This window comes from Lissotriton vulgaris, chromosome 2_1, assembly GCF_964263255.1.
Source record: "Lissotriton vulgaris chromosome 2_1, aLisVul1.2, whole genome shotgun sequence".
Taxonomy (NCBI): domain Eukaryota; kingdom Metazoa; phylum Chordata; class Amphibia; order Caudata; family Salamandridae; genus Lissotriton; species Lissotriton vulgaris.
In genome coordinates this window covers 955983211-956008728 of record NC_141687.1, presented here as the reverse complement: position 1 = coordinate 956008728, position 25518 = coordinate 955983211, and the positions used below count along the sequence as shown (strand labels likewise).

The window sequence follows — 25518 nt, the reverse complement described above, 5'->3', positions numbered from 1 at the left end:
GCTGGGGCAAGTGGGTGTAACCACCCCTTGCTTAGATATAGTATACCTATATCTAAACCTATATCTGGACACATATATAGCCTGTAAGCCACTCCTATGGAAGGCCTCATCAATCCTGGAGGCAGAGTGCGTGGTTTTATGTGAGATGGTGCTCTGGCATGAGCTGAGCCTGTCTGCAGCTGTCGGGAACAACTCCCTAAGCTGATCCGGGATAATGCCATACCATATACTCTTAAGCGCATTATAATCCTCGCGGTTATATAGCAACTTTGGTTTGGCTTTATCAAAACATGTCGTGTAAGGTGTCATACGAATTGGAATACTATCCCCTCGCCAGTTCTGGCGACGGGGATAGCATTCCACCCTTCTAGAGGGAGAAGACATGTTACTTTACTGAAACGCGGTTGATCTAAGATGAGCCTCAGATCCACAAAATGGATGCCCCTGCCACAGACACGGGTCTGACCTCCTGCTGCTGACCGAAACCCGGCAGAGGAGGCCTGGACAAAGAGTTTCCTGTCACAGGGCGGTGTCAAACCACCCCAGAAAGGAGATAGTGGATTGGAGTAGGGAGGTTTCAATGAAACCAGACACTGCCTGGGGAGCACAAGGCTGCCCCTTGCAGGATCCGGCCAAACCGGTTCTGGGGCCTCCCAGCCCCTGTCCCAGCGCGGCCAGGATCAAAGGAGAGGGGTGTAACCACCCCCTTCCTGGGTCCCACCCATAGGAGGGGACCTAGCAGGATGTCCAACCCCCTAGATTCGAATAAGAGGGGGAGCAGTCCCAACGGACCTCAGATCATCCTGAAGAAACATAAGAAACGAAATCTGGACCCTTCGACTTTCTACACGACGTGAGAAGACTGAAGAATCTCCCTTGTGGTCAAGGAGTGATCACCCTGTGCAAACAGGCACCATCCAGCCCTCGACCCTTGCTTTGTTGCAGTTCCCGCCGGAACTCGAGCGACAGAGATCGACGAGATCAAGCTTGCCTGCCTTCTACCTGCCCGATCCACAGTCCCTGCAGAGCTGAGACCCGTGGAGGCGACCGGAAGCGTGGGGCACGCCATCTTGAAAAGGCCACGAGACGCTGACCGTGCGGCCCACGAGTGACCCTCGAAGCTGTACACCGGGGTTTGAGAAGCCCCAGCCCCGAGCTCCACTTGCACCAAAGCTCACCCCTCCACACTCGCTGAGTGCTGCGTGGGGCCCTTCTGCTTGTGTGCGCTCGACGCGTTGGCCCGGTCACTTGCCAGCTGGCTTGTGGCCCCTGTGCCGACGAACTTTGAAATCCGACTTGCTTTTCTGGTTGCTCCAGATCTGCACCAGCTCCTGTGAAAAGGAGCACCCACTCTGACCCTCCTGGTTCGATTGATAAGCAATCTCCCGGTTCCGCGTGGATTGCTTTTGCCAAGTGCTGTTTGCTACAATCTTCAAGCCGACGGTGCTGACGGCGAGAGCCTACGTGGGACAGATCGTGACCTGCTCCTGGACGTCGCAGATGCCCCAGAGCCCACGTGACAGCGGAGAGAAGCCTATCGACAACCGCCTGATTGCGCCCGACATTGCCTGGTTCCGTCCTGGTTCCACCCTGGTCACTGCTGAGTGACCCAGACTCTGTCCCCTCTGCTTTCAGGTACTTTTCTACATCGATCCACCCTTGGATCGCACCGGACACTTCTGCTTCACAGCGCCTGCAGCTGCAACAGCTCCAAGCACCAAGAACCTGCGTGACAGAACCCGACGCCACTTCGACCCTGTGCACCCACGGCCTGTGGGTGAGGTAACTTTGCAACGCCGGTGTCTTTACACTGGTACACACCTCTAGGGTCTGTGTCTAAAGTTTTGTGTTCCTAGGTTCAGCGGAAGTATCTTTTAATTCACTTTAACTGACTTTTACGCACCATTGACAGTGCATTGGTGCGCGCCGCACTTTCCGTGCTGCACCCGTCTCCTGTGGGCTACTCCCGACTTCTTCATTGCTTGTCCTGACTGCTCCCAGCGAATCTCTAGGCCCTAGGCCTAACCATTGTTCGTAAAGTGTTACTTATACCACTTTTTTGATATATGGTCTGAGTGGCCACCCGCCCTCATCCATAAACGTGCAACTTTATATGTGTAACAGTGCTTTTGATTTAACGCTTGTGCCCCTTTCCTCATAAAGAGTACTGGGGAGTAATTTAGAAATAAATACATATATTTTTATAATATATACTTGTGTGGTGTCCTTTCATTTGATTACAGGATTGTATGTGGTAAAACAGCTCGCTTAACACGACCTCTTAAGTTAAGCCTTTAAGGCTGCTTAGTCCATGCTACCACTAGGATAGCTTGTCTACAAGGTTGACTTACAACCTGACATCTTTGGGGTTTGTTTGGACTGATAACCAGTGGTTCCAGAATTGGAAACACTACCTATCAGGCCAACTTCTCACACCCCCTTTTTCAAAGTTATAACCTCTCACCTCGCCACAGGCATACTGGCTGTGCTTTCCATTCTCTCAACCCAGGAATACACAAAGGGGTTTGTGTTCTGTTCTTAATGGCCTTTGCCTCCCAGTGTTTTCCGCTCTCTTTAGAGCTTCATGGTCTGGCGGTTAACTGCGCTACATTACTGTCCTCACTATAGTTCATCCCAAAGGTTGACGGTGATGTGTTACTCACCTTAAGGACGACTAAGTTCTCTCGGGAACTTGGTGGGGGGTTCAGTCACAGACCTGCCTCCTTCATGGGTATGGCTTTGGTATCTATTCTAAGTGAAGGAATCTGAGGCTAGGGCGTGTGGCCAAGTTGGAAAGCGAGATGGTCGCCCGGCGTTGAAGCTCCGCCGGTCGACGTGGCACATCAGCAATTTCCCAACTTCCAGCAAGACCGTCGGGCAGGGTGACCATGCCAGAATGCACCCCAGATCGCCGCGAGTAATCCAGAATACGGCGGCCTGAAAGCGGACGGATGATTTTGAAGATGGCGGCGACTATGCAGGAAGAAGTCTCGGAGAGACGCGACCGAGTGCCAGAGACTGCAGAGGGGGTGTGGTGAGCCTGCGGGCTGGAGCATCGAGCGGCAGAATATTGGGCTGAGCAGCGCTCGGTAGTTGCGGGAGGACCGTTTGGCCTCCGGCATTCCCAGCGCTGCACACACACAGTGGGGCAGATCGCGGTGGCGTGCAGGGACAGGGCCTGTACTAGCTGTCACTGCTGCACCGGGCACGCCATTACCAAGCGCCCTTGGGGTCCTCCCCTGGCTGTTCGCTCTCTTGGCGGCAGCCCACGTTGCTCCCCCCCTCCCGCCCTCTCTTCCCCTGCAAGACTTCATCATACTAGCCCTACACATGGCCGCGCGGCACCTGGAACTCACACACTGGCATATGGCCCTCAGTACGGTCTCTGCTACTGCAACCAACGCAAGCTGCAGCAAACTGGAGACTGTAACTTCCCGCTACAAATTTCCTAGTCTCCACGCATCAGACTCCATGGCGTCGCAGAGACTGTGCCACAGCTATGCCACGCACAAACTAAGGGGAAGCAACAGCGACATTCTCACAACACCCGTTTGTCACCAGGAAAGAGTTAACTGCCCACTGCATGTTGCCTTGTCTCCGGATAGTAAGCCTTGCGGAGCCACCGTGCCTCATCTTTTTACGTAAGGCTTTCTATACTCGCCTCCCCTGGGGTGGTGGCTTGCCCTTTCTAAGGTGATATACTCTCCCTCCAACACAGACTGATTCTTTCTGTTTCTCTGCTACTTCCCGCCCATTCTCTCAAATTCGGCTGCATGTTAATAGATCATGTGTTCCTTCCAGCCCTCGTCCTGGATTTTAGGTGTGAAATCTATTCACGCATTTTCCCACTATCCCGCTTTCCCCTTATTACATGGCCTTGTGGTCTTTGCGACCTCTGCAGCCTTTTTCCTTCAGGGCTATTGGCTATGTACATTTATGGATCTTTAATTGGGATTGTGACGTCTCTTTCTGGTGACGTCTTGTGGTGAACTCTTCTTAATCTAGTGTTCTGGACCTGTTCTTCACGGTTTTACTTTCAGGATGTGGACTTTCTATCTTCTGCCAGGCTGTTTTTCCACATCCTTGTCTCTCTTTAACGTTGATTGAGCTTCGCTCTTGCGGGGTGGCTTTTCAGAGCACTGCTCTCTTACCTTTCGATTTCTTCTATTTTATTTTTATATCATTTTTGCACAAAGTTCCCATATTCTCACAGTTTTTTGGTGATGGCTCTGTGTTCTGACGCAGAAAGGTTTCTCCAAAGAAAACGTACGCCAGCACGCTGGGAGGGGCATATATATGGCTCCGCTGACGTCCTGTCCGTGGACGTCAGGGTGGAGCCGCGCGGCACTGCGGAAAAGTTCCCGGATCCAGTCTGACGCCTGGGAAAATTCTAGGTTAAGGAATCTGCAGCTAGACTGTCTCTAGCAGATACATAGTTACCGAAGGTAAGTAACTTGTTCTTCTGTTGCAGTAACCCTCCCACTTGTTGCCAGATTTCTGATTCACTTTGACTGAGTGTGCCCTGGGTCCCCGCCAATCAGGTTTCCAGGGCCATTGTTCTTTCTCTAACCTGTACCATTGTTCCCACTATTGGCACAATTGTAGCCTGCCTGTAAGTCCCTTGTAAGTAGTAACTATGAGTTCGAGGCATATGAGCTGCAGATTGCACACTGTCCATAGAACGCCACCTAGTGTTGGGCCCGGATATTTGCAGTTTGTTGTTGTCATGAAAAGTTCTTCTTTGGACCACATTGCGCATTGACATCGGCTCCATCCCCAGATAGTTTTTTCCGCCCATTGGGCTCGGATGTGTTTCCTGCGCTCCGGTTTGGAACGAATTTTCTTCGGCGTGCAATCCTCACCCAGTTCGGTGGTATTGTTTCGATCGTGCTCCACATCAACGCAATTCTTCACCACTTTTAAGTCTTCGATTCCGGTCGTCGACGAAGGCCTTCGGGCCTACCTAGGCCTTACTTCCTGGCTCATGGAAAGGACGCCATTCAAAAAGGGTCCTCAATGTGGGTCGAAGTTTCCCCACACCGACCTACATGAAGTGTGCAACCTTTGCCTCTCACCGGAGCACGAGGCCAAAGACTGTTCCCCCTGTTCCTCTTTCCGCTACAAGAAGACGATCCGGGACCGACGAGATCGAAGAACTATGGCTCGCTCGTCCACTTCCATCCCCGACGACATCTTCGAAGAGGGAGTCAACGTGCCAGAACTCCAGCACTCCGAAGAGAGTACCAGCTCCTCAAACGCCGAAGACTCAGACGTCGAGGAAGTCACTCCAGCTCAATGGGTTGTAAGTAAGATCGTCGACACCCTCCAAAAAGGCTTCGGCACCCTCATCCTTCGGGCACAGGTGCACACCGAGAGACTGCTTCCCACGCCCCGCCTTCGGGACCGGCAAAGAAGCCTACTAAGCCTTCAGGCAGCTCAGGCTCAAGCCAGCCTTTCTCCGGTGCCGATCCTATACCGACGCTGAAGAAAAAGCCATCTTCCGCAACCACGCCAACCATTGCTCCGACACCTAAGCACACAGCGCCGAAGACTGGCACCGGCTCAACGATGCCGAAACCGCACTCGGAGCCGACTAAAAAACGTCTAAACCTCATGAACCCGTTTCGGACCCGAAGAAACACTCGGAACCGAAGAAACAGGTTCCGGTAAAGGACGTTTCAAAAGGGCACACTTCTAAACCAAAAGATCCAAAACCAGCTACCCTACTCGGTGCCGAAAAAACCTACGGGGCCAAAATCCTCGACGCCGAAGGATTTGCCCTATTCAGAGGAACTTTTCACACCTGATTCTAACCAAAAAACTCTTGTAAAGGATCTAAGACTGGTCACTTGACTCTCGGCTCCATGAAGAGACCTCTTGAAGCGCCAGCACCTCCTCCTCCTCCAAAGAAGAGTTACATTGCAACCTCTCCATTAAGGGCCCCTTCTCCACCACCTCCCCATATTGTTCCTCCTCCATCTCCTCCACCTCACCATTCACCGACACCATCCCCTAATCCAGACGATGATACACAGATAGATTCTGATGACACAGGTGTGGGTGCACATGAACCAGCAGGGACCAATAGTCCCCCTCAGTCACCTAATCCATGGGATGATTACAACACCCCTGATGTGCCTTATGTCCCACAAGACGATATATACCCTTCTAGACCTTCCCCAACAGAGAACACTATAGGTTTTAACCTACTAGTCCAAAGAGCTGCCCAATATCATGGCGTGGACTTACACACTGACGCGGTGGAAGAAGATTTCCTACTAGACACTTTCGATGACACACAAAGATCTACTGCCATTTTGCCAATGCTTAAGGGTGTCATCAAGCACGCAACAGAGGTTTTTAAGGATCCTGTCAGGGCTAGGGTCCTTGATCCTCGCATTGAGAAAAAATATAAAGCTGCCCCCACGGACCCAGTCTATATTAAAGTTCCAACACCATTAGACTCCTTAGTAGTGTCTAATGCACGTAAACGTGCTAATTCTGAGACATCAGGTGAGGCCTCACCACCAGACAAAGAATCTAAGCTACTTGACGCCTCCGGCAAAAGAACAGAGTCTCAAGCAGCTAATATCTGGCGCATTGCCAATACCCAAGCGCTGCTGGCCAGATATGACAGAGCACATTATGATGAACTAGAGTCCATAATGCAACACCTACCAGACAAATAGAAAAATATGGCCAACGAACCGATACAGGAAGGTACAAATATTACTAATACTTCCATTCGTTGTGCCCTAGATGCTGCAGATACCGTCTCAAGGGCAATCAACACCAGCACCCTACTACGCAGACATGCTTGGCTACGTATTTCAGGTTTTAACCCTGAAGTACAAAACTCCATCCTTAACCAGCCATTTGATGAGACACATTTCTTTGGCCCAAATGTTGACGTGTCTTTAGAAAAAATGAAAAAGGACACCGAATACAGCGACATCTATGGGAGCCTTGCAGCAGCAAGCTCTCAGACGTTCTTTTCGTCGCTCATCATAGAGGCAACACTAGAGGCTACTCCTCGGAAAGTCCCTCCACTTCTTACAAGACCCCTAGCCAATCCACATTCTCTAAGAGCTACCAGAGAGGGGGTTACAGGGGTAACAACAACAAAGGCAGAGGCAAAAACAACATCTCCCGCTCTGCCACTACCCCTACCCAATGACTTTCCTCCCCTTCCACCCCAACATTCCACTCCTGTGGGGGTAAGACTGCAACAATTCCTTCCTGCCAGGATCAACATCACGTCAGACAGGTGGGTGCGACAAATTATTCAGTCAGGTTACTGTCTAGAACTAATATCTACCCCCCCCCCCCCCCCCCAACATACCACCTAAACAGCATCCAATGTCACAAGAACATCTATCACTGTTAAAGCAAGAAGTAGTATCTATGTTACAAAAAAGTGCAATAGAACCAGTACCTCTGCACCAACAAAACAAGGGGGTTTACTCTCTATATTTTCCAATCCCAAAAAAGGACAGCTCTCTAAGGCCTATTCTAGACCTCAGACCGCTAAACATATACATACAGTCAGACCATTTTCACGTGATCACACTCCAACAAGTCCTTCCGCTCTTGTCAAAAAACGACTTCCTTGCTACTTTAGATCTCAAGGACACATACTTCCACATTCCCATTCACAAAGCTCACAGGAAGTATCTCAGATTTGTGATAGACGGGCAACACTATCAATTCAAAGTACTCCCCTTCGGAGTCACAACAGCGCCAAGAGTATTCACCAAGTGCTTAGCAGTAGTGGCAGCGCATTTACGAAGAGAACACATCCATGTCTTCCCATACCTCGAAGACTGGTTCATAAAAGCCAGCTCATACAACCGATGCGTAGAACACACTCATGCCACGATACAGCTGCTCCACAATTTGGGGTTCACAATAAACCACGCCAAGTCCCATATACAACCATCCAAGGTACAACAATACCTCGGTGCCACATTAAACACCTCAAAGGCGCTAGCTTATCCTACTCCAGCAAGGATAGCCAGCATGCAAACTCTTCTAACAAAGTTTCAACTACAACACTCCCAGCACGAGTGTTCATGCAACTCAAAGGGATGATGGCCTCTTGCATTTTCATATTGCCCCAATGCAAGACTTCAAATGCGTCCGCTACAAGAATGCTTATCGCGTCAATGAAACCAGGCTCAAGGTCAATTAACAGACCTAGTGTTGATAGACAGTCGGACTCATCGCTCTCTGCAGTGGTGGAACACCAAAAATCTTTCCAAGGGAAGACCGTTCCTAGAGCCAGTTCCTCAAATAATCCGCAGGGATGCATCGCTCTCCGGGTGGGGAGCCCACCTCCTGCAACACACCTTGCAAGGCAGGTGGACACCGCAACAAAAGTTACTCCACATCAATCAGCTGGAGTTACTAGCAATATTCCTAGCACTAAAAGCCTTCCAAAAGCAAGTATCAAACAAGGCTGTGTTGGTCAGCACAGACAACATGGCAGCCATGTATTGCATACAGAAACAGGGAGGCACACACTCTCTACAGCTCTCTCAACTAGCACAAGACATATGGCGGTGGGCTATTCCTCAAACCATATTCCTTGTAGCCCAGCATGTATGTTCCAGGAGTACAGAATACCACAGTGAATCTGTTAAGTCCTCAAACACAACAGACCCACGAGTGGGAACTTCATATACCAGTTCTTCAGCCATTCTTTCAGATGGGGGGACAACCTCACATAGACCTATTTGCCACCCACAAAAACGCCAAATGCCCAAGCTTCGCCACCAGATATCCACGCCCACTGTCCAAAGGCAATGCGATATGGATGAACTGGTTAAACAGATTTGCGTACGCTTTTCCACCTCTACCACTCATGCCACTAGTAGTACGCAAACTACAGCAGCATTCTCTCACCCTCATCCTAGTTTCTCCAACATGGGCCAGACAGCCGTGGTACACCACACTGCTACAACTGTCGGTGGTACCACACCAAAAATTGCACCTGTCTCCACACCTCTTAACACAGAACCGTGGCGAGATCAGACACCCAGACCCAGCTCAGCCAATCTTGCGATTTGGCTCCTGAAATCCTAGAATTTGTATATCTGAACCTTCCTCCAGACTGCATGAATGTCATTAAAGAAGCTAGACGTCCAACCACTAGGGCATGTTATGCAGCTAAGTGGAAACAATTTGTAATATATTGTCACAACAACAATATTGATCGTCTAGATGTGTCTATTAAACACATAATAGGATACTTACTGCATCTCCAAAGATGTAACTTAGCCTATACCTCTATTAGACTACATCTCGCTTCAAAAGCAGCATATCTGCAAAACAGACATCTATCTCTATTCAAAGTGCCTGCCATTAAAGCCTTTATGGAAGGCCTTAAAAGAATAAGTTCGAGGCATGTGGGCTGCTGAATTCATATCTGTGCATAGATCGCCGCCTAGTGTTGGGTCCGGATGATTGCACATTGTTGTCCTGGAAGAGACTTCGAAGTATCACGAGATAGGTGGCTCCTCCCCTGGACTACAGTGCGCATGGGATACTCCATCCTCAGATTGTTTTTTTCCGCCATTGGGTTCGAATGCATATTTGTTAACTCAAGTTCGGAATCGATAAAAAAAAACTTTCCTTTTGGCCAAAAGGCCTTTAGTTATCTTCGGTATTGTCTTTGCGATCGGTGCCCAGTACTTGTTCCAGCTCTGTCCCCGAGCCGGACATCCAGAGGAGCCGCGTGGCTTTTCGGCACTGAAGGCCGGTGACGCCAGAGGCCTTATCGACGACCCATCCTGGAACGGAGCCCATTCAAAAGATGTCCCGTTTGCAACTCCAAGTATCCTCACATCGATATCCCCCCGGTGTGCAACAAGTGCCTGTCTCCGGATCACGATGAAGCCAGCTGTATGGCTTGTTCTCGGTTCAGCTCCAAGAAGACGATTCGCCTTCGACGCACTGCGCGGAAGGAGGCCCAGCAGACGGCACCTAACCCGGTGAACATCTTCGATGCCGAGGAGGATGAGGGAGTCAAGCAGGAAGTTCTAGAGAACCTGTCTGATCCTGCATCGGAGATCGACTCCAGTTACGACGCAGATGTAGAAATGGTTGATAATGAAGACGTCGACGAGGTAGGAGACGACGATGAGGCCTTTGGGGCCGTTGAAGATAGCTCGAGCGAAAAGCTAGGCCCAAACATTGGTACGGGGGCCGTATCCACTACACTCGATAAGGCTCCGGTTGAGGGATCGCCACATGGCCTTACCCGAGATCGTACACTTGGTTCTACGGCCTCGCCTCATGGCCCGGCTACGGACATTTCTAACGAGCCATCGGTTGACCGATCGAAATCGAAACTGAAAGCATCGGTGTCTACACAACCAAAAGCACTGGACGCTAAATCGAAACCAAAAGTGCGTACTGCTTTGGTCGGTTCGAAGACTTCTGAACCGTCGGCACCGACAAAGCAGAAGAGTGTTATCGACCCAGTGAGGTTGCTAAAGGGTGTCGAGCCGAAGACCGGGGCACCGAAGAAACTGGTCAAGGACGTCGACCCAAAGAAGTCGGCGCCGAAAGCCGTCGACACAGACAAGGGACTCGGAACTCAGAAAGTTCTCGATCCTAAACGTCGACCCGACAAGGCTAAAAGTGGTACAGACCTCGAGTCCACACATGGCGGTGGCTCGAAGGAACCCGTCGAGTCAACACAGCCAGAAGCCTCCTTTTCAAAGCAGGTGTCGGACTCGCTGAAACGCATTAAAGAAAAGGCTACTACTGTGGGACCAAATGCTACTCCCCCGAAGCCGGTCAGTAAACCTCCAAAATCGTCGGCACCCATCCAGTTCACACTGCCACCGAAAGTGGTCCCTAAGGCCTTCGCCCCTAGGACGGCCGTCGAAGCAACCAAGAAGGTGTCCACGGAGCCGAAGCCTACAACTGCGGAGGTGGTCACCCAGCATCGACGGCCTCCGCCTGCGGATCAGTCGAGGCAATTCAACGACGCCGAGACGGGTAGACTTTCTATTTACAAGCGAAAGATCGCCCATGAACAGCCTATGGAATCATACAAAATTCCATTAAAGAGAAAGAGGGATTCTGCTACGTCACCTCTTCTCATTGAACCTATATCACCACATGGGCAAGACACTGTTCCTATCTCGCCCACATACTCAGATGTGGAGGCAGGGGATGGTGACAATGAGGAGTACAGTTACCCTGTAGACACTGATCCTGAAGATCACACTGAACCCTGGACAGACGCTGCTGACCCAGAAGATCAACACACGGCCCAGGACAGTCATGTCTATGCTATAAAACCCTTGCCTACTGAAGACACGGCTGCGTTTAATGCACTGATTGAAAGGGCGACCAAAAATCATGATGTCCAGCTCCATGCTGACCCTATTGAAGAGGATTTTTTGTTTGTCACCTTCTCAACCTCAGAGAGAACTGTCAAGACTCTACCAATGCTAAAGGGTGTCCTAAAACATGCTGGAGACATTTTTAAGGAGACCATAAGGGCAAGAGTAATAAACCCCAGAATTGAGAAAAAATACAAGCCGGCACCTGGGGACCCTACATATATCAAGGGACAGTTGCCGTTGGGCTCTCTGGTTGTTTCCAACGCCCGGAAGAGGACGAACTTGCAAACAACGGGTGATGCTCCTCCCCCTGACAAAGAATCTAAAGTGCTAAAGCATCAGGGAAAAGGGTGCCAGCTCAAGCGGCCAATATCTGGTGAATCTCCAACACACAGGCACTCTTAGCCAGATATGACAGGGCTCATTATGATACACTTGAAACCCTGTTACAACACTTGCCAGATGAATATAAGGAGGCAGCAGAGATGCTAATACAAGAAGGCAAGCTTATATCAAACGCATCTATCAAGTGTGCGCTGGACGCAGCAGACACCGCAGCCAGGGCAATTAACACAAGTGTGATGTTACGGCGACATGCCTGGCTGAGAATCTCCGGTTTCAAGCCCGACATGCAGACCACCACCCTGATCACTTATTTGGCCCAGAGGTGGACACCACCTTGGAGAAAATCAAAAAGGACACGGAGACTGCAAAGTCTATGGGGGCTCTACAGTCGCAGCAGTTCAGGGGTGGTTCCTTTCGTCGCTCCAACAATAGAGGAGCTTCCAGAGGCCAGCTGTCCCAGCACACACAATACAATAAAGGAGGCACGCAGACCACCTACACCAAACAGAGTAGGGGTGGCTATCGTGGAAACAGCACCAAGGGCAGAGGTCGTGGAAACAACAGCTCCCGATCCTCCGCCACTAACAAACAGTGACGCCTTGTCACTGCCCCCGACCATACCACACCGGTCGGGGGGAGACTGCAACTGTTCCTGCCGGTCTGGAAATCCATCACAACAAACAGGTGGGTGAGGCAGCTTATCCAGTACGGTTATTGTCTGAAGTTAACATCCACTCCACCCAACATGCCCCCAAGACACCGTCCTATGTCCACAGAGCATTTGCAATTATTGCAGCAGGAGGTATTCGTCATGCTGCAAAAAGGAGCCATAGAGCTCGTGCCTGTGGAAGAAAAAGGTACAGGGGTGTTCTCGCTGTACTTCTTAATCCCCAAAAAAGGACGGGTCCCTCAGACCCATACTGGACCTCAGGCCCCTAAACCAGTACATTCTATCAGAACACTTTCACATGCTCACATTACAGCAGGTTCTACCGTTACTCGGTCAGGGAGATTTCCTCGCAACATTAGATCTGAAGGATGCATATTTCCATATTCCGCTACACCCGTCACACAGAAAATACCTCAGGTTCACCATTCAGAATTGGCATTATCAGTTCAAGGTCCTCCCTTTCGGAGTGACGACGGCACCCAGGGTTTTTACCAAGTGCCTAGCGACAGTGGCCACACACCTACGGAGACAGAACATTCACGTCTACCCTTATCTGGACGACTGGCTTATCCAGGCAAAGTCGGCCCAGCAGTGTGCCGCCCACATGTCCCACACCATTCACCTTCTTCACGATCTGGGGTTTTCACTGAATTATCCAAAGTCCCACCTTCAGCCCGCCCATGTACAGTATCTGGGCGCGACAATAGATACTCTGGCAGCCAAAGCACAGCCAAATTCAGTGAGGATCAACAGCATGCAATTGCTGATACAACAATTCAGACCACGACACTCTCTTCCGGCACGGGTGTTCATGCAGTTGATAGGCATGATGGCCTCCTGCATCTTCATAGTCCCGCACGCGAGACTACATATGCGTCCACTTCAGGAGTGCTTAGCACGTCAGTGGAATCGGGCTCACAGACAGTTGAAAGACCTAGTGTTGGTGACCGGTCGTGCATACAACTCTCTGCATTGGTAGAATCCACAAAACCTTTGCAGGGGCTGACCGTTCCAAGAGCCTGTGCCACAGATTATTCTGACGATGGATGCATCTCTCCAGGGATGGGGAGCTCATGTACTCCACTACACAGTGCAGGGGCTATGGACAGCACAGCAGAGGAAGATGCACATCACCCTTCTAGAACTGATGGCTATCTTCATGGCGATGAAAGCATTCAAGGTACATCTGTGCAACAAGGTTGTGTTGATCCGTACGGACAACATAATGGCCATGTACTACATACAGAAGCAGGGAGGTACACACTCTCCACAGTTGTCTCATCTGGCTCAGAGCATGTGGAAGTGGGCCATTCAAAGGAACATCTTCCTCATGGCAGAGCACCTCCCGGGCAAGGACAATCCGATGGCGGACCTGCTCAGCAGATACAGCCACCCGGTGCACGAGTGGGAGATACATCCATCAGTACTCCAGCCGTACTTCCAGCAGTGGGGTCATCCAGCGATAGACCTGTTCGCCACAAAGGAAAATGCCAAATGACAAAGCTTTTCCGCCAGGTTCCCACACCCACAGTCGCAGGGCAATACGATATGGATGAACTGGTCAGGCATATTTGCGTACGCTTTTCCCCCAGCACCTCTAATACCGCTGGTGGCACGCAAGCTGAAGCAACACTCGATGACACTCATCCTGGTTGCTCCAACGTGGGCACGCCAACCATGGTACACCATGTTTCTAGAACTATCCATGGCACCTCATCAAAGGCTGCACCTCACACCCAGGCTTTTGACGCAGAGCCATGGCGACATTCAGCATCCAGATCCGCAACAGCTCAACCTGGCGATCTGGCTCCTGAGGTCTTAGAATTTGGCTACCTCAACTTGCCTCCCGACTGTATGGATATCATAAGGGAGGCAAGAAAGCCCACCACCAGAGCATGTTATGCGGCGAAATGGAAGCAGTTCGTCATTTATTGTGCCGACCACAACATCAACCCGCTAGATGCATCTACTCACAACATCATTTGTTATCTGTTACATCCATACAAATGCAATCTGGCCTATGCTTCCATTCGTATACATTTGTCCGCAGTAGCAGCTTATCTCCAAAACAGGCAGCATCTCTCACTTTTCAGAGTGCCTGCCATTAAAGCCTTTCTGGAGGGACTCAAACGAGTTATTCCTCCCAGACACCCACCAGCTCCTGAATGGAACCTGAATGTGGTCCTCACCAGACTGATGGGTCCACCTTTTGAGCCTCTACACTCATGCGAGATTCAATTCTTTACGTGGAAAGTGGCTTTCCTAATAGCAATCACATCGCTACGACGAGTTAGTGAACTTCAGGCACTGACTATCCAAGAGCCATTCATACAGATTCACTCCAACAGGGTGGTACTCCGCACTAACCTAAGTTTCTGCCTAAGGTGGTTTCACAGTTCCATATCAATCAGACTATAGAACTGCCAGTGTTCTTCCAAAATCCTGAGTCAGTGGCGGAGAGAATGCTCCACACACTAGACGTCAAAAGAGCTCTAATGTACTACATAGATAGGACCAAGGATTTTCGGAAAACAAAACAACTGTTTGTTGCCTTTTTGCCACAACACAAAGGCAACCCCATTTCTAAAGCAGGTATAGCCAGGTGGATCGTTAAGTGCATTAAGATTTGCTTTCACAAGGCCAAGCGCACATTAACGGTTCCCCCAAGGGCCCACTCCACGCGAAAGTTGGGGGCCTCCATGGCTTTCCTTGGAAATATTCCTTTAGAAGACATATGTAGAGCAGCCACATGGTCTACCACACACACATTTACAAAACACTACTGCGTAGATGTGCACTCCAAACAGCAGGCAGCTGTAGGGCAGGCTGTTCTTAAGACACTTTTTCAAACTGCTGCAGCTGGCACAGGCGGCCGCCGCCAATGGAGGGACTGCTATGTATTCTAGGCACAGATAGGAATTCAGCAGCCCACATGCCTCGAACCGAATATGCTACTTACCAGTATGGCATGTAGGGCTGCGGACATTCATATCGCCCGCCCTCCTCCCCGGCGCCTGTAACGGCTGCAGCACTCAGAATTACTCTTAGCATGGTCATCACTTAGTGTTACACTCCATCTTTGCCACAATGGGGAAAAACAATCTGAGGATGGAGTGGATGCCCATGCGCACTGTAGTCCAGGGGAGGAGCCACCTATCGCGTGATACTTCGAAGAATCTTCCAGGACAACAATGTGCAATCATCCGGACCCAACACTAGGCGGCGATATATGCACAGATATGAATGTCAGCAGCCCTACATGCCAAGAACAGATGCATACTGGTAAGTAGCATATTCGTTCCCCCCCAGGATACAACCTTCACCTGTGTGGAATTTAAATGTTGTTCTCACACGGTTAATGGGACCTCCCTTCGAACCTTTACACAAATGTGAACTACAATTTTTAACATGGAAGGTTGCGTTCCTAGTAGCTATTACTTCTCTGCGGGGAGTTAGTGAATTACAAGCACTAACGATTCAAGAACCCTTCTTGCAAATGCATCACAATAAGGTAGTTCTGCGTACTAATCCAAAATTCTTGCCCAAAGTAATTTCTCCCTTCCATCTCAATCAATCTGTGGAACTGCCCGTTTTCCTCTTGCAGCCACAGACAATAGCAAAAAGAGCTCTTCATACCCTAGATGTCAAAAGAGCATTGCTATACTACATAGAGAGGACACAACCCTTTCCTAAGACAAAACAACTTTTTGTGTCTTTCTCACCACCACACAAAGGTAATCCCATTTCAAAATCTGAGATAGCTAGATGGTTGTCAAATGCATACAGATTTGTTACCACAAAGCTAAGCGTACGCTATCTGTTCCTCCTAAAGCCCACTCTACAAGAAAGATAGGGGTTTCAATGGCATTTTTAGGGAACATTCCCCTAGATGATATCTGCAAAGCAGCTACATGGTCTACACCGCACACATTTACAAAACACTATTGTGTAGATGTGCAAACCAAACAACAAGCTAATGTGGGCCAGGCTGTTCTCAAAACATTATTCCAAACGACTGCAACAGATAGGGGTGGTCGCTGCTAGGAGTGGGTACTGCTATACAATCTATGCACACTGTGCAATCTGCAGCTCATATGCCTCGAACAAAAAATGCTACTTACCAGTATGCATCTGTTGGCATGTACAGCTGCAGAGTTGCACACGCCCACCCGGCTACCCTTGTCTGTTACAGTATTATCTTAATTAGATACAAACTATATGGGCATCCTTTCTTTTCTTGTAAAGCTCCATCATTTCCCTATGGCGAAAAACAATCTGGGGATGGAGCCCATGCGCAATGTGGTCCAAAGGAGGAGTCGCCTATCTCGTGACTTCCAAAGAACTTTTCAGGACAACGACAAACTGCAAACATCCGGGCCCAAAACTAGGTGGCGATCTATGCACAGTGTGCAACTCTGCAGCTCTACATGCCAAGAACAGATGCATACTGGTAAGTAGCATTTTCCTTTTAAGGGCCTCGCAGTCAGAGAAAGGCCTCTGAGTGCCGCAGCATGTACTATGTCATCCTCGGAGGCATCTCACCACAAACTTGCTCCACTGCCATTGCAGACTGCATGGTTTGGTGCAGCTAAAAGTGGAGTCGACATGGCAAGCATCCCAGTGCGCCATGCCTACCAGTCCCTGCATGAGGCATAGGTAAGCCTTAAGACTGGGTGCACTAGACCGCATGTTAGGACTTATCGGCATGAGCAGATAGGCCCCTTTAATATTTAATTCCATTGTTCAATATTAGAAGTGCAGTAAAGCCTCATAAGAGTATATGGTCTGGAAACTTGTCATTACAAGTTTCACAGCACCACAAAGGATGTTTGGTATCAAACATCTCAGGGTAATAAACCTGAACTTATTCCATTTTCAGATTAATTAACCCTTGCACTCAGGGTTCCCTTCTAGAGGAGACCTCTAAACCAAACCAGCCTCTGGTGGGTTCCCTGCCTAGTAACCACCAGCCTGCCACCATGAGACAGGTTTCTGGACCCCTGAGGTGAGAGCCCTCACTCTCTGGGCCCTGAAACAAATCCTTTCCTGGGCAGAGGTCCTAACACCTCCCCCAGTTCAGGATGGGCTGAGCAGCTTCAAAGGCCCTAGCACCTTTGCACTGCGCCCACGTCCCTCCTTGTAGCAGGTCGAGGCCCCTTTCAGTGTTCTCCCCCAATTTCAGTGGGAAGACGGGTGGGAAAATATAGCATTCCCTGGAGGTGTGCCCACCTCTGCCAACCCCGGCCCTCAGGTGGTGGAGGCGAGATGAAGAAGCCCACTCCTCAGTGCCCGCCAACTTGCTGATGGAGGGCATCCCCAATCAAGGTTAGGGAAAGTGCTCACTCTCCTACGTGGGGTGAGCTCAAGGTTGTAGTCCCCCAAAGGTAAGTAGCCCATTGTCTACTACCTCAAGACCCCTAAAACGCCCTCTAAATACAGTGTTTATGTGGTACCCCTGAACCCAGGACGAGAAAATCCTGCAACCTACGAATATGGATGGAAGAAGTCGCACTGTATAAAAGAACTGACTTGGCCCCAGCCCTACCGGTTCGTCTGCAGTTTCCAGAGATCCTGCGCCAAAAGTCAACTTGTTCTGCAGCTAGCAACCTGCAGCCAGCGGCGGCCAGAACCCCTGAATCTCCTGCGAACAGCAGCTCTGTACTCAGAAGAAAGACTCTGAGCCTGCTGAGGACGAAGAAGCTTGATGATTAGAACCACCACTGCACCTGTCACCTTCGGCCAAGATCAAGTTGCCCACCGGCCTCAGCGAGGTCCCCCAGTGCTCCAGAATCTGAGTCCACCATTGGTTTGCCCCTCCAGGACTCACCAATGTCTCCTGCGGCGTCTGCGCTGAGATGCCGCTCCCCCCGCTCGACACTGCGAGTGCCCCTTATAGGTGAAATTTGACCTCATAAGTCACTCCTGTGCCCTGTCGAAGAGGACCTGAGGTGCTATTACGTCCCTGAGCCCTCCAACTTGAAAGCCCAGCTATTGGTTCCTCCTGGAAGACTTCCTAGACCAAGCCTGCAGCCAAAATCCAAAACCAGTATCCTACAAAGGATTGCATTGGGCTCCTGACACCACCTGAGTACACTTTACCCGGCCAACTCTGCAACACCTTGTAAGCGCCCCATCCCCCCTCTGACCACCCTATGTCGCTGGTGGAGTGGACTTGGTGCTAACCTGGGACCTCTTCATCGACCTTAACCCTAGGAGCTTGGCTCCTGAAACCGAGTGGCCTGCCTGTGAGCATTTCCTAACCAAGATGCCCCCAGCCCCATTGGCAACATATGCACCTTACAATCTGCACCCGGCCACCCTGATGCTGCTGGTGGTGCACTTTGAGTGCCAACCTAAACCTTGGCCTTACCCCCTAAAACTCCAATCCTAAAACCATTTTACTAATCTGTAAACTTAACACTCGCTTTCTCCATAGTACTAAATGCTGGGTTTTCTCTGAAAATTCTTGTCTTGAACTGTTGTGTACTGCAACAAAACTGCCTTGCAAAAAAGTTAACCTTTTTCCTAATGTCTTGTGTTGCTTAGACTGTGTTATGAGTTTGTTTCATGACAAACTATAAAAGTAATTTCAAGTGTTTTTTAACTGCTTACAGAGTATTTTATTGACTGTAAAAGTAATCTGAATGTTCCTGCAACTCCAGTGTTCACTGAAGTACTGAATGTAACATTGTATGAAGAGTTTAACCTACCTACTACTAAGTATAACTTGGTTCTAAAAATAAAACAACAAAATAACTTTTTATACAAACAATTGGTCTGGATTCAGTCTTTGAGTGTGTGATATAAGTTGTTGCCTGAGGATGTACAACAAATGCTTAACACTACCCTCCTGATGAGCCTGGCTGCTCAACCACAATGTCACATAAGAGAGTAAGTTATTATCTACTTTAGCCTCTGCTATACCTCTATTGATCCACTAAACTCTGCCACACTATACCTTACTTTATTATAGTATATGCAGATCCAGCTTCCTACATCTTTCCCCAGGAAGACCCAAGACTCCCAAAATGCTCACTGCATTGGAGTTAGACCCATTCTCTTGGTATTTGACCTAGGACTGCAGGAACGCAATAGTGGCAGTTAACACAGTTCCTGAAAGATTTCTCTTTGTGAAGTGCTGTTTTGTGCTTCTTTATGTGTGCACCCATTGGTACGGTCAGACCATGCCACCTCTTTTTCTGTGGGCTGGAGTTGTTTATCTGTGTCACTGCCATCACCACTGTTGAAACCTTGTCTGAGGTGTTAAAAAACGGATTTCTTAAGAACATAGAGCATGTGATACAGAATAGGTTCACCTCCCCCCGCTGTTAGTGAGGTGGGCGAAGAGCAGTGGGCCCCCTTGTGTGCGTGATCTATGAGCGAAGATCTAAATCTGTTGATGTACTTGCATTTATAGGCCTGTTTGTCCTGCTTGGGCCATAGAAAAGGGCGCCTTCCCACAAGCTTCACACTTGCCTGTATTACATTCCACTTACCAGTGCCATCTTATGAATGTTTGGGCCCCGTTGCAAAATATATTTTCGTGCTCTTTGGCCAGATAACTTTGTACCTGTTTACTGCTTATTCAAATCCCTGTTAAGCAAAATAATATTGAAATGTACGCTAAACGTTTAGAAATAGAGCAGGCAAAATCAGTCAAAAGCTCCGGCTGCAAGGAGTAGCTAAGTAAAACTTGCACAGTCATTGGTAAAGCCATGTACAATTGCCCTTGGATGTAGATTTTTTTTGTCTTGTATCAACATATGACCTGGAATTCGGTATCTAACCAGCCTCCCTACCCCCCACCCCTCCCTTCATATTGTAAGAAAGTTACACCAAGAGTGACTTGGTTACAGTGTGTTTAGTGGGCTAGTTTTAAATTTCAAAGGCATTGTGCATGTCTTATTTTTAGTTTTAATTTGTGGATCTTCAAAATCACAAATAAATTCCTGCTTCACACATGGTGTTCTCACCACAACAATGAAACTCCAAACAGTCCTCCTAGGTCTTTTACCATGCCATCGGGTGAAATCTGATAATGTTCTATTTAATTCCTGTCCCCTAATTTGCTCCTCCTCTTTTTATGTATATGCTTCTTTGACTAGACAATGATGTCCAACTATCTTGAGAATGGTTAAGTGGATGGGCCATATCTCACACAGATAAATGGCAGTTATAAAGAATGTTATAGTGAGAAAAGTGCAGTAGTGGGGGTAGAGAGGTCGAGATGTGTATGCGTTACAGAGTAACACATGGTCGAGATAAATGTCTGGTAGACGAAGATACAGAAAGGTAGAGAGGGTGGTGGAGGGAAAGATACGGTTTTTGAATAAGGTAGCAAATGTTAGCGAGATGGAATTGCATAAAGAGTTGAAAGGTTTGCTATCGTTTCTAGGGTAACTGTACATCGAGAGTCATTACAACTCAGATACGTTTTCCTACCTTTACATATGGATGTGTGTGTGTGTATTTTTGAGGCATGTGTGCTGTAGATTCACATGCTTTGCATACTCCTGCCATCTAATGTTGGGTCTGGATATTTGCAAGTTGTTTTCCTAGTCACAAGGTAAGGTGCCTCATCCTTTTGGTGACACAACCCAAGCCCACGACAGTATTAGGGTGATTAACATTTTCCACATATATTAGATGTGTAAAGTGTAATGTGCTGTTTATTACTCTTCAGTGTTTATTGGGGCAGGGGACCATGACTCGGGAACAAAACTTCGAGAGAGTGATGTTGCCTCATCTCTTTCTCCCCAAGGATAAACCTTAGACTATTACACTCTGCATCTTTATATATGGTTTAATGCCGTCAATATTTTTTGAAGTGTACTTGCTTTAACAAGTTCTTTTTAATCGCAGATCCCACACCTTAGACTATTCCCAAGAGGCCAGATTGTATCAGGAGAATTTTGTAGCAGTGCTCCTGCACTGCACTAGGTGGTGTCATGCTGCTCAGCATTACCTTCTAACTACCCCAAAAAAGGACAGAGCGCAGAGCCACTTATATGCACCATCCATCTGTGCTGACATCAGTTCCTTTATATTCCGACGTGTATCCGGAACTCCATTGCCAACTTTGTTTTTTTAACAACTCCAAAAAGTTTTACAACCGTGTGCTAGGGAACTGTTCCTCACCCAAAATGACACAATTCAATCCATGCAGATGTTGGTTAGGGACCCGCATGTGGTGTGCCTTTGGTCCCTCTGCTCAGAAGACTGAGTCAAAGTCATGTGCCAAGCGCCTCCTATTGCACCGAAGGAGATTTAAGACTGGGAATCGAAGCTGTATGTAACCGAGCACATATAGTAGTAGTGGCCTTCGCACAGATCCCACTCCAAGTTGCAGTACTGGTCACAGAACTTTTCCTTCAACTGCTACACTTCCATCTCGAAGTCTTCTGATAAATCTAAGTTCAAGCTTAAACAGCAAGGTTGAACTTAACCCTTTTCCCACCAGTGTGACATCCAGAGAGAAAATGCGATGGTGTCAACATGTCAGTTGTACTTTTTAGGTCATCGGCCACGGAGCAGATTCTTCCGTTGGTTCTGACCCTAGTTTCCTGGGCTGTTGTCGAACACAGAGATGATCCAGAACTTTAGAGAGGCCATGCTCCTGACTCCAGCACATACTTCCTCTCTGTCCCCCAGAACCATGCATGTTCACCACCCAAGCACCTGTGCCACCAGGTGATGACTGGATGCAGACAGCCATGTCTGGTTCAAAAACTGACATCGGCTTGCCTGATATCAAGCTGTGAGATTGAATAAGTTACCTGTCATCCCTGTTCCTTTACCATGTTGCAGCTGTCTGCAGATACACTATTATCTTTCCGACTGACTCTTAATCCTGTGTCAGAGCAGGGTGTACCCAAGGATATTGATGATGATGATGATACAGAGGTTGGCTTGCTCCCAATCATTGCACTGATGAGGTCTTATACCTTGACTTGCAAAAAGCCAGTTGGCTTAATACCTCCCCGGAGAGCAAGATTAACTCTCCACAGTGGCCACCAGTTGAAGACTGCATCTAATTTATAGTGATGGTTTGGCGGGCAGACGAGGTATGAATATTACATATGCCCTTCATTAAGACTAAAACAAATGTTTTGTTAGAAGTTCCATAGCATGGTCAGGCACAATTGAGCCCTTGCTCCTATCTAAGGATGCTCTCACAGATACTATGATGGCTGTTTTGTTGAAAATGTTCTTGCCCGCCTGTTAGCTGGCAGTTTTTCAGGCAACATATTCTGACGCCCAGTGATCCGGACTTTCTCAATAGCATCCTACTGCAGAGGCTTATTGTACAGGGCTCAACCAGTAAAGTCAGCCCATACTCATTAATAACCAACCAAATGAGATTCTAAAGGATTGATGCCTTTAAAAAACTTAGGTTACCTCTACCAGCTTGCACAGTCTATCTTTCTGGATCTTAGGTCCTCCTTGGCTGAGATGATCCATTGTGGGCAGAACGCTTTCAACTATGTTATCCGTGCTGGTTTGAATATGACAGATTTCATTGGCTGGGCTGTCTTTACCACTGTTGTCCTTTGTAGACATGCCTGGGTGATGGCCACTGGATTTGCCAGCTAAGTGCAGGTTTAGATAATGAACATACCCTTTGATGGGTCTCGCCTCTTCTGAGAGAAGACGGGCTTTTCTTTGGAATGCTTTGAAGACAGCAGAGCTACAGTGGGCCCTTTGGGGTTGTTGACCTCTGCCAAACATTTGGAAATGTTGGGGATATTCAAGAATGCTGGCAAGTAGGCGCACACAGCTTTTCCTGTTGGTGGTGCAGGTAACATCCAGTCTTTTCGGTGACGCAGATCCAGAAAGCAGGGTGTAGGCCAGCTGGGGCACCAGTCCCCCAAACTCCTGTTCCCTGCTACAACAGTCAACAAACCTCTTTATTCTGCGCATTGTGCATCCCAGCCAATGTCAGATGGTCCTCCTGAGTTGGCGCTCCATCATGTCAAATAACTGGGTCTTGCAAATTGTTCAAGCAGGCTACCCCTAACCTTTTCTCACCTCCCAATCCCATATACAGCTGAGCATCTGTTCGGGCATATCAACATTTGTCAGTTTTCTTTTGTGGATATGAAGTCTAACTAGTCTGTGCTGTTCTCTCAACAATTCTGTTAGTTCTGAATGTGAGAAAGGCTTCATCACTGACATGTTTTGATGATAAGGGCTTCTGAACTATACCTTGGTGCTTTGAAGTCCTGCAGACATTAATTCGTATAAGCTATTGTACCAAGTTATGCTGTGTTAACAATTCAGTTGCAAGACCCTGTCACTATTAGTGTATGGCTTTTTTTATTTCAGCCAGTTTTTGTCTTGTTCCCTGATTGCTCAAACCATTCCACAGAACAGATCAATGAGGATCAGTATGAATTTTATTTCATGCCTGGAAACCAGTGAGCAGCAATGTTGGGCTTCTTTCCCTAGTTGTAGTCAATTTGTTTTAAGTGAAGGGTATTGCCTCTTTATATCTGTTTAAAGTCACTGTAGCATTGTTTGAACTAGAGTGAGGGTATTGCCAAGGTTTTTATGACTCCAAATAATATTTATTTTGACTATCGGAAAACATTTTCCAGCCCAGAAATTCATAAATTTATTATGTATGGGTTACCATAGTTATGTTTCATTGCAGTCTGTTTTTACACACGTTTTAAATATTTTGTAAACCTTTTAAATTTACCCTAATTGCTCATGTCAAACATATAAGAGCACCAGAACTGTTGTTTTGACTGTTCATACTTATTCTTCTGCCCTTTTTCTGTGTTGCAACTTAGCGATGTGATACCCATGGCTAATATTGCTTTCCTGACAAATTATGCAAGCCATGTTATTAAGTTGGCTCCTTGCACACACTAATTTTGATATGCATTTCTCAACCTCAACTACCATAAACCTTTAAATAGTTTTGGACGTCTACTTTTAAGTCTGGGTTTCTTACTGATTGTGCCTGGTTCCTTTACTGTAATTCATCCTTTTATATGTTGATTGGCAATGCCCCTCTTTAAACTCTTCCTTCCATTTTTAAGGAGAATCGCATGCTGCACTCATCCCCTATCCAGAGGCACCAGGAAGTGCTCCAGAAGAGGGCTCTGCCACCCCTGAGTCCAACTGCAGAGGTGAAATTAATTAGTCATATGTACACTGCGTGTCTCTCCAAAAGCATAGACTTGAACACTTGTTGCATCTTTAAAAGAACTACACATACATTTTCATTTGGTGATGGTTTTATTTGGTTGATAGATAATAAATTACAGAACACTGAAAAATCTGCAGTAAGAATGAAAAGAATGTCAAGCCAGCTAAATTTTGAAAAGCAATTAATACTTCCACATTCATTTCGTTTGCATACATATTCACTAGCCCTGTAATTCTGAATTTTCTCTTCTACAGAGAGAAATGTTTCTGTATTTTTTAAATCAGTACAAACTGTCAGTTTGCTGTGATAAAAATGATTAAGAATTTTCAGTGAAGTAGATTGTGCAGCTAGTTCATCTTATAAAAAATCTTTTCTATTTAAAGAATATAAGGACCATCGAATGTCGTAGTCCTAAAATGAATGGAATAACACTATTATGAAACATGCTTCTGGAAGTATGGATTAGGATGGGGAGGAGGACATCAATCGCTTTTTCTTCTGTGATGATTCGTACATTTTCAGATGTAGAAGGCAACATCTAAGGTCCTTTTGTCTTAGTTTTTTCAAGCTCAAAGGACTGAATAGATTTTTCAGGGATCTGATACTTGTATTCAGGTGCTCATGGTGTGGGCAAATTGGTTCAGTTCATCCCTCAAGTTTTTGGGATGCTCGAGTTGACCAACATTTGGGATCGAATTTCCATTTTTTATATTTTAAATGGTGTGGAATGGACTTGTTGGTATCATTTACTGTACTTTGTTTTAATCCAGATAGATTGATGGTTGCAGAAGACTGGAAAGGTACTACTATACCGGATTGATCATGCAAGGTGGGCCGATTACCACTGAGAGTACCCTGACTAATTTAGAGATTGGCGCAAGAGGGTCATGGTTGCAGAGTTGAGATTTGGCCTTTTCATTAGACTCAATGTTTTTTTACCTTTTTTACCCTATTTCAGTTCCCCAAAAGCACCCAGTAAGAACTAACAG

The 25518-nt window shown here is 47.8% G+C and overlaps 1 protein-coding gene across 9 annotated transcripts in view; it reads left to right on the top strand.

Moving 5' to 3' along the window:
• Positions 1-25518, top strand: part of ZMYM4 (zinc finger MYM-type containing 4) — a 1284131-nt gene that overhangs the window by 944771 nt on the left and 313842 nt on the right. For 7 of the 9 annotated variants that reach the window (XM_086956522.1, XM_086956517.1, XM_086956524.1 and 4 more), the window contains one exon: positions 24420-24509. The exons of the other annotated variants lie outside the window; for them this stretch is intronic. In XM_086956522.1, coding sequence (XP_086812648.1) covers positions 24420-24509 — 90 coding nt within the window. The remainder of the gene's footprint in view (positions 1-24419; positions 24510-25518) is intronic. 9 annotated transcript variants of the gene reach the window in all.